Source organism: Formica exsecta, unplaced genomic scaffold (assembly GCF_003651465.1).
Source record: "Formica exsecta isolate Colony F162 unplaced genomic scaffold, ASM365146v1 scaffold393, whole genome shotgun sequence".
In the NCBI taxonomy this organism is placed as follows: Eukaryota; Metazoa; Arthropoda; class Insecta; order Hymenoptera; family Formicidae; genus Formica; species Formica exsecta.
Genome location: NW_021851167.1, coordinates 2,463,198 through 2,475,635, shown reverse-complemented (window position 1 = coordinate 2,475,635; position 12,438 = coordinate 2,463,198). Strand labels below are relative to the sequence as shown.

Below are 12,438 nucleotides of genomic sequence, written 5' to 3'. Positions count from 1 at the left end.
AATAATAATAATGATTAAAAATATTTGTTACATATATAACAAAAATAGAGTAACAAATGTATTATATCATATATATTATTTCATCAATCTCGGATACTTTGTCATCTGTCGATTAAATTACAATAATCATGATTTATATTTTTTAACTTGTTATATATATATAATTACATTAAATTATATGGGATTTTATAAAATGATCCATGGACCACTGACAGCATGGCGCTTGAAATTCCCGCTGAGACACACTGCAAAACAAAATCCCTAGTATCGTGACATATGGAACAGCTGATTGTAGAAAGTGGCGAGAAGGAAAATCCGCATCAATTAGAAGGTTACTGCTGACAAGCATGTAAAAAAAGGATCAAATAAAAATCGCGTCATTGTCTGAACGGCAGCTAACGTAACAATTTAAATACCGCAAGGAAATACCGAACGGAAATTGCACTTTTAAATGTAACAGATGTTTGTTGTGAGAGATGTCACAAATTGATATTCAGTATTTGTTTAACAAGAGCAGGTAAAGGATGATCTGTAAATATTATAAATATGAAAGCATGGAGCCATAGTCATTATTGTTCAATTGCGTTATCTCGTAAATGTCGTCGTAAATGTTAATCGAAAAGCGTCAAAAATGTTTCTAAAATTGAAAGAATATTGTTCTTTTTCACATACATATGTGAAACCAGTAAAAAGAAAATTTAGAGAAAAAAAACGGAAACTAGATCTACTCCTCACTACACAATTGTTATGAAAGTCTTATACACTGCATTGAAATATATAATCAATTGTGTTATTGTGAATTTAGGTTTCCTAGCGGTTGGCGTCTTCTACTTGTAATATTGTATTCACCAGTGGGTGTTCTACTTGTGTTACTGCGATTATTCGTAACATTACAACTTTGGCTTATCGCATCGCTATTACCAGATTGTAATCCTCTTCAAACATTCTTAAGTTACGGTATTAGCTTTGCTTTTGGAATTATAGTTAAATTCGATACTGAAAGTGAACTCAGAGATAAGCAATCAAGAATAATAATCGCTAATAATGTGTCTGTTCTGGATCACTTTGCTATACATCGAACAACGGAGACACTAATCCCCAATGTTTGGGAATTACCCGCTGCTCTGAGTAAAGCGCTGGGATTACAAAAAATGGATATGAGCAGTAAAGAAATACTGATTGCCAACATAAAGCAATTTCTTTCCACCTCTATGTATAGCATCGCTATACAACCTGAATTTGGCACAACTAATAGCAAAGTCGCTCTATTGAAATTTAATTCTTGGCCGTTTAGCATAGAAACGTCTGTTCAGCCGGTCGCCATCAAAGCGTCAAGACCAGAATTCGTACCTGTGCACATTACCTCATTGGCTTCAACATGGTGGACAGAAGTATTTTGGTTTATGTTTGTCCCTTATACAGTTTTCACACTCAAGTACCTGAAAATTAGACGAAACCCTGATCATGAGACTCTTGTGCGGGAGGTAGAAAGGGATATCGCAGATGCTTTGGGACTTGAAACAAGTTCTCATACTGTATCAGACAAAACAGAGTATGAAAAGCGTTACCGCATGGAAATGATACTTAGTAATACTCGGTCTAACAGAAGTACGCCAAATTCACAAGTTATACATAGTATAGAAATACAAAGAATGGTTCGTCAAGTCAGCGAAGTACTTCCATTAGTTCCACATAATGTGATTCTCCGAGATCTTTGTATGTATTATACACACACAAAACATCTGTTTTAATTTAGTTGTATTAATTTTATACTATTATATAGTATAGCTTTTTTTATAATAGAGCAATTACTAAATTATATTTGCTATTTTATATTATAGTGAAAACTCGGAACGTTGATGTTACAATTGCCAATATTCTTGATGGCATAGTTACTTATACTCCAGAGTCAAATCCACAAGCACCATCATCTGTAACATCATCTAGTGGATCTCCAAATTCTGCAAAGGACAAAATATTCGGTATTTCTTCCTTCCAAGAAAAGAAAGCTAAAATGATACAAGAAGCCAGAGAAAGGTATATTAAAAAACACGGACTGACAAATTGCTGACATTCTTATTGTTTTATTCTGGTTATAACACTGTCAATGACAACATGTATGTAACTTGTTTTATTGCATATGTATTATATTTACTATTACATTATGTGAATATATCTTTATTTCTAAAATATGATTATATAATTATACAAATACCTATCCATTACAATCATAAATGGTAACAAAATTATTGTTTCTATATAATTATCAGTGTTATCATGATTATAAAATAACAGAATACGCACATGAAAAAACAACAACAAGGAAGATTAAGAGATTTTTATATATCAGATTATCAATTTATAGTAGATAAACACAGGACATGTTATTGGCACATAATTATTTTTTTTTTTTTATATCAGAAACTAAAATAAGATATGTAATATGTTTTTCTATTATTATAATAGAAATATTAAATATCTTCAAGTTGATTGAATAAAAATTAAACATTCTGACAAATCAAACAGTGTAAATATAATAAAAGCTCTTCTTTTTTTATAAAGTTTTAAATGAACTTCAATATTAATTTGGTACTTGATTATATAGATATCGATAATTAAGCTATAAAAAATATGGCAATTAAAAAATATTTCAAAAAAGCAATGTAGAGAGAGAGAGCGCAAAAAATAAGATGTGTGTAACAAATTATATACATATTTTAGTATAATCTTTTTTTTTCTCTCTATCTCCCATGTTATTGTTTTCATATACTCTAAACTCTTCTATGAAGTTTTTTATTTGCTTAGTAACGACATGAGTAAAACGTATTATATAACTTTCATTGTAGAAAAAGTATGTCTCTATGCAAAAAAATGTGTCTTAGATATTTCTTACATGTATATTGTACTCTATTTACAAAATTTGGAAGACTTGTTTTGTACTATAGTACATTATATGATATAGAAAATATGAAATTTGTAACAGAAAAAATAGATTAGAAAAATACAAACAATATTCTTTTATAATTAATATTAGCATCTATAAAAAACTTAATATATATTAATCTCACTTATATAATCTTATTTAATATTAAAATACTATACTTAACATTTAATAAAAATAATGGTGATATCAGTTTGATCTTGAATGGCATTTTCAAAATCATCCACAAAGTTGATCCTAGATAGCATTAAGCACTTACTAAATAGAATTTTGAAAATTCTTAACTCTTTAATAAATTGAAATAGAATAGTGTTAAAGAAAGATCTAGACGTCTATGCAAATTAATATGTATGGTCCCATTTATATATAAAGAAATTATGACAACCTTTATTTGACCTTAAAAACATATTGATCATAATTTTAGTATTTGATCATAAGATCAAACTGATATCGTCGTTATATTTTCTCTTTAGTAACTCTTGTCTTTTTTCGTAATATATGGAAAAAAAAAATTGGGAGTATGGACATTATATATATATATATAACTCCCACTCTATATATCAAGCAATAAATTTTGTACATTTTAATAAGTGTATGTGATATTAATTAATAAAGCTGCTTGAATTTAAATTAATTTTTACATAAAAGTAAATCAAATTAATTATTTCCAATGTTTATGATATGAACTCGCAGTGAACTATGGCAGATAAACATGCTTAGAATATCAATAAACGTAAAAATAATAGGAACACTATATATGAATAAATATCTAGTTACAAAAATCCTTCTACAGATGTTTAGAATACTGTAAAATTTTTGTTTTCATTTCTCCGCTATTATGTAGATTATATAATTAAATTATATAGCCTATTATTGTCTATCATTGAATTATAGCATCCCTTATCGAATAACTAAATGATTGCTATTCAAAATGCATATCATATCACTAACTTTATTTGCAGAATCAACGCTTAAGATTGCCTATGCACACATATTTGATATCGAGAAAATCTTCGACCCCGTGTTTAGAACCTTCTCTTCCTAAACCAGATTCTTTTACCCCACCAAAGGCAGCCTCTGCGCATGAAATTAATCCTTCATTGACGCCTACCATACCGACCTCCAGCTTGCGCGCGACTCTAAATATCTGCGATACGTCCTGTGAGAAAAAATATCCGGCTAAACCGACCGGCGTATCATTGGCTTGTCTTAATACATCTTCCTCGTTGCAAAACTTATTGATCACAGCTACGGGTCCGAAGATTTCTTTATTGTATATTTGCATGTCTTTAGTTACTCCGGTTAATAAAGTAGGTGCATAAAACAGCGGACCGAGATCCGGTAATGGACTACCGCCGCAATGTACCTTAGCTCCCTTCTGGACTGCATCCTCCACCAAACCGTTCACCATATTTAATTGACTCTTCTTGATGAGCGGTCCGTGAGTGACACCCTCCTTACTACCATCTCCCATCTTAATGTCCTGCTTGATCCTTCCAACAAATTTCTCGACGAACTCGTCGAAGATATCTTCCTCCACGAAGAATCTGTTTGCCGAGACGCACGTTTGACCAGTATTGCGGAATTTACTTGCCATGGCACTATTTATAGCTAGATCGACATCCGCAGTTTTAAATACGATGTACGGCGCGTTACCACCCAGTTCGAGGCCAAGTCGTTTCATGGTTGAAGCGCATTGCTTGTATAAGATCTTTCCCACGGCTGTGGAACCGGTGAACGATAACACCCTTATTTTGGTATTTTCGCACAGCTCCTTGCCAACGGCGGCGGAATTTGTTACGCTCGTGGTAAGCACGTTCAAGACTCCTGCAGGGAAACCTGCCTGTTCCGCAAGGTCTGCTAATGCCAGTGCCGTTAATGGGGTGTCTTCGGACGGTTTCACGACGCACGTGCAGCCAGCGGCGAGAGCAGCGCTCGCTTTCCTGGTAATCATAGCGTGTGGAAAGTTCCATGGTGTAATTAAAGCAGCTACTCCAACTGGTTGTCTTAATAAAAACAATTCCCTGTTAGATAGAGGAGCTTGCAAAATTTCCCCGTCTATTCTTCTAGCTTCCTCCGCAAACCACTCCACGAAGGAATTTCCATACTTAATCTCCGCCCTAGACTCGGCGAGGGACTTTCCATTCTCCTTGGTCAAAATACAAGCGAGATCCTCCGAATGTTTAACCATCAGATTGTACCAATTTCTAAGCAAATCGCTTCTCTCTTTGGCTGTAGTTTTACTGAACGATTCAAAAGCTTTGGCAGCAGTGTCAATGGCTACTTGAGTATCGGCGATATTCATATCAGGAACACAAGCAATAACAGTATTGTCGACCGGATTGCAAACGGGGAATGTCTGCTTGCTACCGGCACTTATCCAATTTCCATTGACATATGCATTATCTCTCAAAAGATGCATTGATCTACAATTCGAAGGCACGTGATGGAATAGATAACTTTGTAACAGCTTTAGTCTAACAAACATTTTCTTTCAGACAATCAGATGTGTCCTGCAACGAAGAGTCATACAACAGAAGATAAATAAATATTAAACAATGCACATTGAAATTGTGAAATACATTTGAACCATGTGTTATAATGATTTCGATTTATAAATTTTATTCGACCTCTGTAATTAGATTCTTTATGTTTGATGATCCAATCATATCAGAGATATCAATGTAATTAATTGCATTATATTTTTATATGACGTTTCCTTTTATGTGACATCTTTTTATATGACACGCGTATAAAATACAATATAATCACAAATCCATTTTGCGTTTCATAAAATAAATCGTTCGCTTTATCGGAAATATAAAATTTAACAATTGTTTTAATAAAACTTACCCTCCACACGGATTGTTAATCCGATGATTTGCGCGTCGCTAGTTTAATTGACGTCCCACCGGTCACTTGACGTTAACGATTGAAAGATGGCGATTGACAGAACGAACTTATATAAGCGACGTGATTTCGCATCCTATATACATATACATACTCGATTTATAAAATGCTCGTTTGTCGCTGCCGGCGCGTCGGCGTCTTTCAGTCAATATATATGCTTCGTTATCAGGTCTGATAGTTCAAGTTATATCAGAATCGCATTTAAACAACAACGAAAACGTATAACGCATCATGAGCGGCAACACAAAGCGAACCATTTACGTAGGCACGTACGGATTAATAATCAAGAATTTTGACCGGTAACCTCTAATGCATGCGTTTAACGTGACTTAACCCCAAATATAATGCAGATTTGATCCCTGTATTTGTGAAATAATTTATCAAAAATGTTAAAATATTGGTATCGCGAGGAACCATAGAATTAATTGCGTGCAGCAAATTAAGGATATAATTTTTTTTTCCTTTTTAGGTGGTCTGGCCGAAGAGGTCGACGAAAAGGTACTGCACGCAGCGTTTATACCCTTTGGAGAAATCGTCGATGTTCAAATACCATTGGACTATGAGTCTGAAAAGCATAGAGGATTTGCATTCATTGAATTCGAAATGGCAGAAGATGCAGCTGCAGCTATAGATAATATGGTATATTTGTAAAACAGCATACGTGTTATCGCGAATCGTTTAATAGAACAGTAATATAATATTCAAAATTTTGTAAAAATTGTCAAATAGCTAGTTTTATGAATAATTTATTGATTATTGAGATAACAGCTTCTAAAATTATTGATAAATTTTATTTATCTTGTAGTCAATTATTTAAGGGATAAATATGGGATAAATGCATTAATATCTTTTTTTTATTTTTTTCTTATCTAATCTAATCTTACGTATATATACGAGCAATGTGACATCTTCTTTATGTTTGTATCATGATAAGTCATTAAAAATAATCTATGTTGATTAACAGAATGACTCGGAATTATTTGGCCGAACAATAAGGGTAAATATTGCTAAACCGCAAAAGATAAAAGAAGGTTCATCAAAACCAGTATGGGCGGATGATGCTTGGTTACAAGAACATGCAGGGGAGACATTGAAAAATGATGATAATACAAAGACAAATGATGTTACGCAACCAAAGAAAGCAAAGCAGAATCCTCAGGTTTATTTCGACATAAGCATAGGAAAGCAAGAAGTAGGTAGAATTATTATGATGTTACGAGCAGACATTGTGCCAAAGACTGCAGAAAACTTTCGAGCTCTGTGTACGCACGAAAAAGGATATGGATATCAGGGTAGCACCCTTCATAGAATTATTCCAGACTTTGTATCCTTAAATCCTTATTGTTTTGAAAACTATATTTTTCTTGAATAATTTTACATTATTTATTAATTTCTAACCTTTAATATAAGTATAAAATTAAACTATAAAATCCTTAATACAAGTGTAATAGATGTGTCAAGGAGGCGATTTTACGAATCATAATGGTACAGGTGGTAAGTCGATCTATGGCAACAAATTCGACGATGAAAATTTTGAACTCAAGCACACAGGTCCAGGGACCTTATCAATGGCAAATTCCGGCCCAAACACTAATGGATCGCAATTTTTCATGTGTACAGCCAGAACGGATTGGCTGGATGGAAAGCATGTCGTCTTTGGGCATGTCCTTAGTGGATTAGACGTGCTCAAAAAGGTTGAAAAATGTGGAACAAAAGCAGGCACACCGACGCAAAAAGTCGTGATAACTGCTTGTGGGGAATTAGTGTAGCTATATTTTTATGTATATAAAATATTTTCTAATAAATTATGATTTGTATAAACAATTCGCAAAACATTACACACATACACATTATTTAAAACTTTCACAACTACATCCCTTAGAATAATTCTATAAATATGATCTAAACATCTCTATTATCTCTTCCAGAGATATGTATATATACATATATTGGATGATTGCACGAGTGTAACAAAAAAGAGCCTTTTTTAGATCGAATGGTAACAGGCGATGAAAAGTGGATTCTCTACAAAAACGTACAGCGAAAGAGGACATGGAAAACAGCAGCTGAAGGAGCAGAACCCGTAGCAAAGGCTGGCTTGCATCCGATGAAGGTGTTGCTGTGTGTTTGGTGGGATCGCAAGGGAATTATTTACTTTGAGCTGCTCCGACGCGGCGAAACAATCACGGCGGACAAGTACTGTGAGCAACTAACTAGACTCGCTGCAGCTATTCGAGAAAAACGTCCGATTTTGGCCAATCGAAAAGGCGTCATCTTCCACCACGACAATGCTAGGCTACACGTCGCTCAACAGACGCTGCGAAAATTGCAGGAGTTGCAATGGGAAATTCTGCAGCACCTGCCATATTCTCCAGATATTGCGCCTTCAGATTTTTATCTGTTCCGGTCTTTGCAGAATAGTTTAAATGGCAAGAATCTCAATTCCGAGGAAGTTGTCGAAAACCACCTTACAAACTTTTTTCAAGAAAAACCAAGTTCTTTCTTCAAAAATGGAATCGACAAGCTTGTAGATCGTTGGAAAACCATTGTAGAAAAGAATGGAGACTATATAATTGATTAATAAAAGTGTTATCTCTAAAATATAATCTATTGAAGTTTATATTTAAATCGGGCACGAACTTATGCAATCACCTGATACAAATTTCTTACATATATACATAATTTCTACACATATTTTTACACACATACACATTTCTTACACATACTACATATATTTCAAATTTCTTATTTTTCATAACATCTAAACCAGGATATGGATATCAGGGTAGCACCCTTCATAGAATTATTCCAGACTTTGTATCCTTAAATCCTTATTGTTTTGAAAACTATATTTTTCTTGAATAATTTTACATTATTTATTAATTTCTAACCTTTAATATAAGTATAAAATTAAACTATAAAATCCTTAATACAAGTGTAATAGATGTGTCAAGGAGGCGATTTTACGAATCATAATGGTACAGGTGGTAAGTCGATCTATGGCAACAAATTCGACGACGAAAATTTTGAACTCAAGCACACAGGTCCAGGGACCTTATCAATGGCAAATTCCGGCCCAAACACTAATGGATCGCAATTTTTCATGTGTACAGCCAGAACGGATTGGCTGGATGGAAAGCATGTCGTCTTTGGGCATGTCCTTAGTGGATTAGACGTGCTCAAAAAGGTTGAAAAATGTGGAACAAAAGCAGGCACACCGACGCAAAAAGTCGTGATAACTGCTTGTGGGGAATTAGTGTAGCTATATTTTTATGTATATAAAATATTTTCTAATAAATTATGATTTGTATAAACAATTCGCAAAACATTACACACATACACATTATTTAAAACTTTCACAACTACATCCCTTAGAATAATTCTATAAATATGATCTAAACATCTCTATTATCTCTTCCAGAGATATGTATATACATATACAAATTTCTTACACATACTACATATATTTCAAATTTCTTATTTTTCATAACATCTAAACCACTCCCTCATTCTTAATATTTCTTTTAATCAAGCGGCATTCCAATGCACATACATCATCAAGTAGCGATTATTTCTCAATATGAGGTAATGGAAGAGTCAATACAGGTGTGTTAATTAAACAGACGAACTAACAATATAGAGATTTATTATTTACATCAGGTCCGCTCACATTCATCGCCCGGTTCTATCGTTTTTTTTTAACGAAACGATGCAAAAAAGGAAGCAATGTGTTTTCGTGCAAAAACTTAAGGAGAAAGGTTCTGTTTGCACATATATACAAAAGGGCTCGTATTCAGAACGCGCTGACAAGTCGAGATATAAATATAAATAAAAAAGAAAGAATAGAGCGCTGTTACCTAAACACGCGATAATAGAACCAATAACAGATTCGCCGGTAACGTGCAAACATAACATCGACTTGTCAGCGCGCTATAACATCGTTGTAAGCGCGTTTTGAATACGGGCCAAGGTTTACAGAGAAAACATCTTTGTCTTTAATTTTATTCCGCTTTATTTTACAAAATACGAAAAGATACTATGTCACAGATATTGCTACATTACTGATATCACAATTGTATAAATATCAGGAATTAAAGAGTCGCAACTCATATTAAATTTATCGTATCACGAAAGACGTTTCGCATTCTTCATAATGTTACGTGCTTCAATTATTCAAAGTGTCCGAAGATATAGCGTTAATATAGCTTCCCCCATAAAAAGCAACCGATTAGAAGACAAAATCGCGATCGTAACAGCATCGACAGATGGGTAATATAAAAATTTAATATTTATTATTAACTCGAAAATTTTGTCTCAGTTTCAGAAATCAGTATCTCTATTCTGTAACTTTTAACAATAAATTCGCTATTGTTACGCGTTGCTGTGCGGCTATTTTTCGATATGTTTTAGCTGCGCAAAATATTTAATACATGCATTATAGTTAAACGCATGCGTTAAAAAATTACAGAATAGGCATGCGGAAAGAGAGATATGCTTTTTCTATTTGCGAAACTTAATTAGTTATACAACATTTTGAACACAGCGCTTAGATTATTTTTTAAATTTCTACAGAATAGGATTTTCCATAGCAAAACGTTTAGCACAGGAAGGTGCTAAAGTGATGATTAGCAGTCGTAAAGAGTTGAATGTAAAAAATGCTGTAGAAGAACTCCGATCCGAAGGATTACAAGTTTCAGGTGTTGTTTGTCACGTGGGAAAGGCAGAAGATAGAAAAAATCTCTTTGAGAAAGTAAGCAATAATAAGTACAAATTAACTCTCTTTCTTTTTGTCTCTCCTTTTTCTCCCTTACTTTTTTCAAATCCTCTCTTCCCTTCTCTTCCACATTTTCTTTCCTTGTTCCCCTTTTACCTTCTTTCTTTCCTCCTCCCCCCTCCCCCTTTCACTCTTTCTTTTATTCCGTGAGAAATTTATATCTCAACAAGTGCATTCTTTTCTTTAATTACAGAGATTATATTATATCTAAATATAATTATTATTAGTGTATTGAAAAATAATATAAATTAATGAAAAATTACAGACCAAAGCCAATTTTGGAGGTTTAGATATTTTAATATCTAATGCAGCTGTTAACCCAGCCATTGGCCAGGTATTAGATAATACTGAAGAAGTATGGGATAAAATTTTTGATATCAATCTTAAATCTACATTCTTGCTCATGAAGGAGTCTCTGCCACTTCTCAAACGCAATAAATCATTTTCACCTTCTATTATTACTATATCTACAATTGCTGCATATAGATATTGTGAAGTAAGTCTGTTTTAAGAGAAAAACTTTGAATTTTATGTCTTCTATTTACTAAAAGAACATTTCATATAGTAAACATAATTTTTTATAATTTATATTTTCTCTCTTTTTTTAAGTCTCTTGGTATATATTCAATTAGCAAGACTGCTTTATTGAGTTTGACTAGAATAACTGCAATGGAACTTGCACTTCATGGGATCCGCGTAAACTGTATTGCACCCGGGTTAATAAAGACTAAATTTTCAAAACAGGTATTTTGCCATTTTCTAAGTCGTATTTAATTCGTTGTTTTATTAAAAGATAATCTTTCGTTGTTTCATTAAAAGATCATCTTTTATATGAATTTTTCACGTTTTTAGTACTATGACACACAGGAAGCATACGATTTTTCTACGTCAAATATTGGTATGAAAAGATTGGGAACGTCAGACGAGATCGCGAGTGTAGCCGCTTTTCTAGCAAGTGACGATGCTTCTTACATTACTGGTGAAACCATAGCAGTGACTGGTGGTATATTTTCAAGACTCTAAAAATTTATTTTACACTAGCATTATATAATGTTTTTAACATTGTACAATGACACTATATAAAATCACTTAAATATCATTTAATGTTATATATATGTATAACATTAAAAATATTTAAAAAGCGGACAAAATTACCCTTATTGTACACAAAAGACAGAGACTAATGACGTTAATATATATTGTGCAAAGAGAAAAAAAATATATATATATATAATATATAAAAGAATTTATAAAATGTAAAATAAAGTGTGTAAACTAAAAAGAGAAAATTAATCAATTTCTATTTCATAAAAAATGATTAGATTAATAATCAGTGTAGAAAAATAATCCCTTACATTCCAATTGTGCGTGAAACCATTATTTTTCTCATCTTTATATCCGGAAATAATACTTCCACGCATCATCACAATACTGTCTCTCTCTCTTATTTATTTCTTACATCGTATTATTGTATCCAAATAAGATATCTCATGATTATTCTAATTAATATAACGCAATGGATTTGTCCTTTATATGGCTAAACTCGAGTCGATGTACGTCCGTTTATTATAAAATATTGTGTATATTCATTTTATGACTAAAACTTATCATCATTTTGTTACTTATGGTTGAGACTTTAAATCCATTTAAATATACTATTTTGTATGAATGGCCAAAAGCTGCAGAATTTGTTTTTTGCTGACAATCTGCTGTCAGATTGTCCTGCGCAGATCTTGCTCGATTTTTGCCACCAATTTGACGTCAAATCATGTCAAGCTTTGCTCGGTTTTTGCCGTCAATTTGCTGTCAGGTT

General features: G+C 32.9%; 4 protein-coding genes across 6 annotated transcripts; 3 read left to right on the top strand and 1 right to left on the bottom strand.

Moving 5' to 3' along the window:
- Positions 1-269: 269 nt before the first annotated feature.
- Positions 270-2,190, top strand: LOC115239665 (ancient ubiquitous protein 1-like). Its single transcript, XM_029814305.1, has 3 exons — positions 270-517; positions 806-1,716; positions 1,842-2,190. The coding sequence occupies exons 1-3, from the start codon at positions 477-479 to the stop codon at positions 2,069-2,071; spliced, it is 1,182 nt and encodes a 393-aa protein (XP_029670165.1). The 5' UTR covers positions 270-476; the 3' UTR covers positions 2,072-2,190.
- Positions 2,191-2,784: 594 nt separating this feature from the next.
- Positions 2,785-5,927, bottom strand: LOC115239663 (succinate-semialdehyde dehydrogenase [NADP(+)] GabD). Its single transcript, XM_029814304.1, has 2 exons — positions 5,795-5,927; positions 2,785-5,454 (listed from the first exon to the last, which is right to left on the bottom strand). Exon 2 carries the CDS (start codon positions 5,427-5,429, stop codon positions 3,906-3,908), a length of 1,524 nt encoding a protein of 507 aa, XP_029670164.1. The 5' UTR covers positions 5,430-5,454; positions 5,795-5,927; the 3' UTR covers positions 2,785-3,905.
- A 19-nt stretch (positions 5,928-5,946) lies between these two features.
- On the top strand, positions 5,947-9,181 carry LOC115239666 (peptidyl-prolyl cis-trans isomerase E). Of its 3 annotated transcripts, XM_029814307.1 has the most exons (5): positions 5,947-6,116; positions 6,321-6,490; positions 6,816-7,143; positions 8,637-8,668; positions 8,796-9,181. In XM_029814307.1, exons 1-5 carry the CDS (start codon positions 6,083-6,085, stop codon positions 9,111-9,113), a joined length of 882 nt encoding a protein of 293 aa, XP_029670167.1. In that variant the 5' UTR covers positions 5,947-6,082; the 3' UTR covers positions 9,114-9,181. The 3 variants fall into 3 exon arrangements, with proteins under 3 accessions (XP_029670167.1, XP_029670166.1, XP_029670168.1); XM_029814306.1 differs by lacking the exons at positions 8,637-8,668; positions 8,796-9,181 and adding an exon at positions 7,303-7,686 and having other exon boundaries at positions 6,816-7,175; XM_029814308.1 differs by lacking the exons at positions 8,637-8,668; positions 8,796-9,181 and adding an exon at positions 7,303-7,686 and having other exon boundaries at positions 6,002-6,150; positions 6,816-7,175.
- A 127-nt stretch (positions 9,182-9,308) lies between these two features.
- On the top strand, positions 9,309-12,166 carry LOC115239667 (dehydrogenase/reductase SDR family member 4-like). Its single transcript, XM_029814310.1, has 5 exons — positions 9,309-10,120; positions 10,424-10,601; positions 10,891-11,121; positions 11,235-11,369; positions 11,478-12,166. The coding sequence occupies exons 1-5, from the start codon at positions 10,005-10,007 to the stop codon at positions 11,646-11,648; spliced, it is 831 nt and encodes a 276-aa protein (XP_029670170.1). The 5' UTR covers positions 9,309-10,004; the 3' UTR covers positions 11,649-12,166.
- The last annotated feature ends 272 nt before the right edge of the window (positions 12,167-12,438 follow it).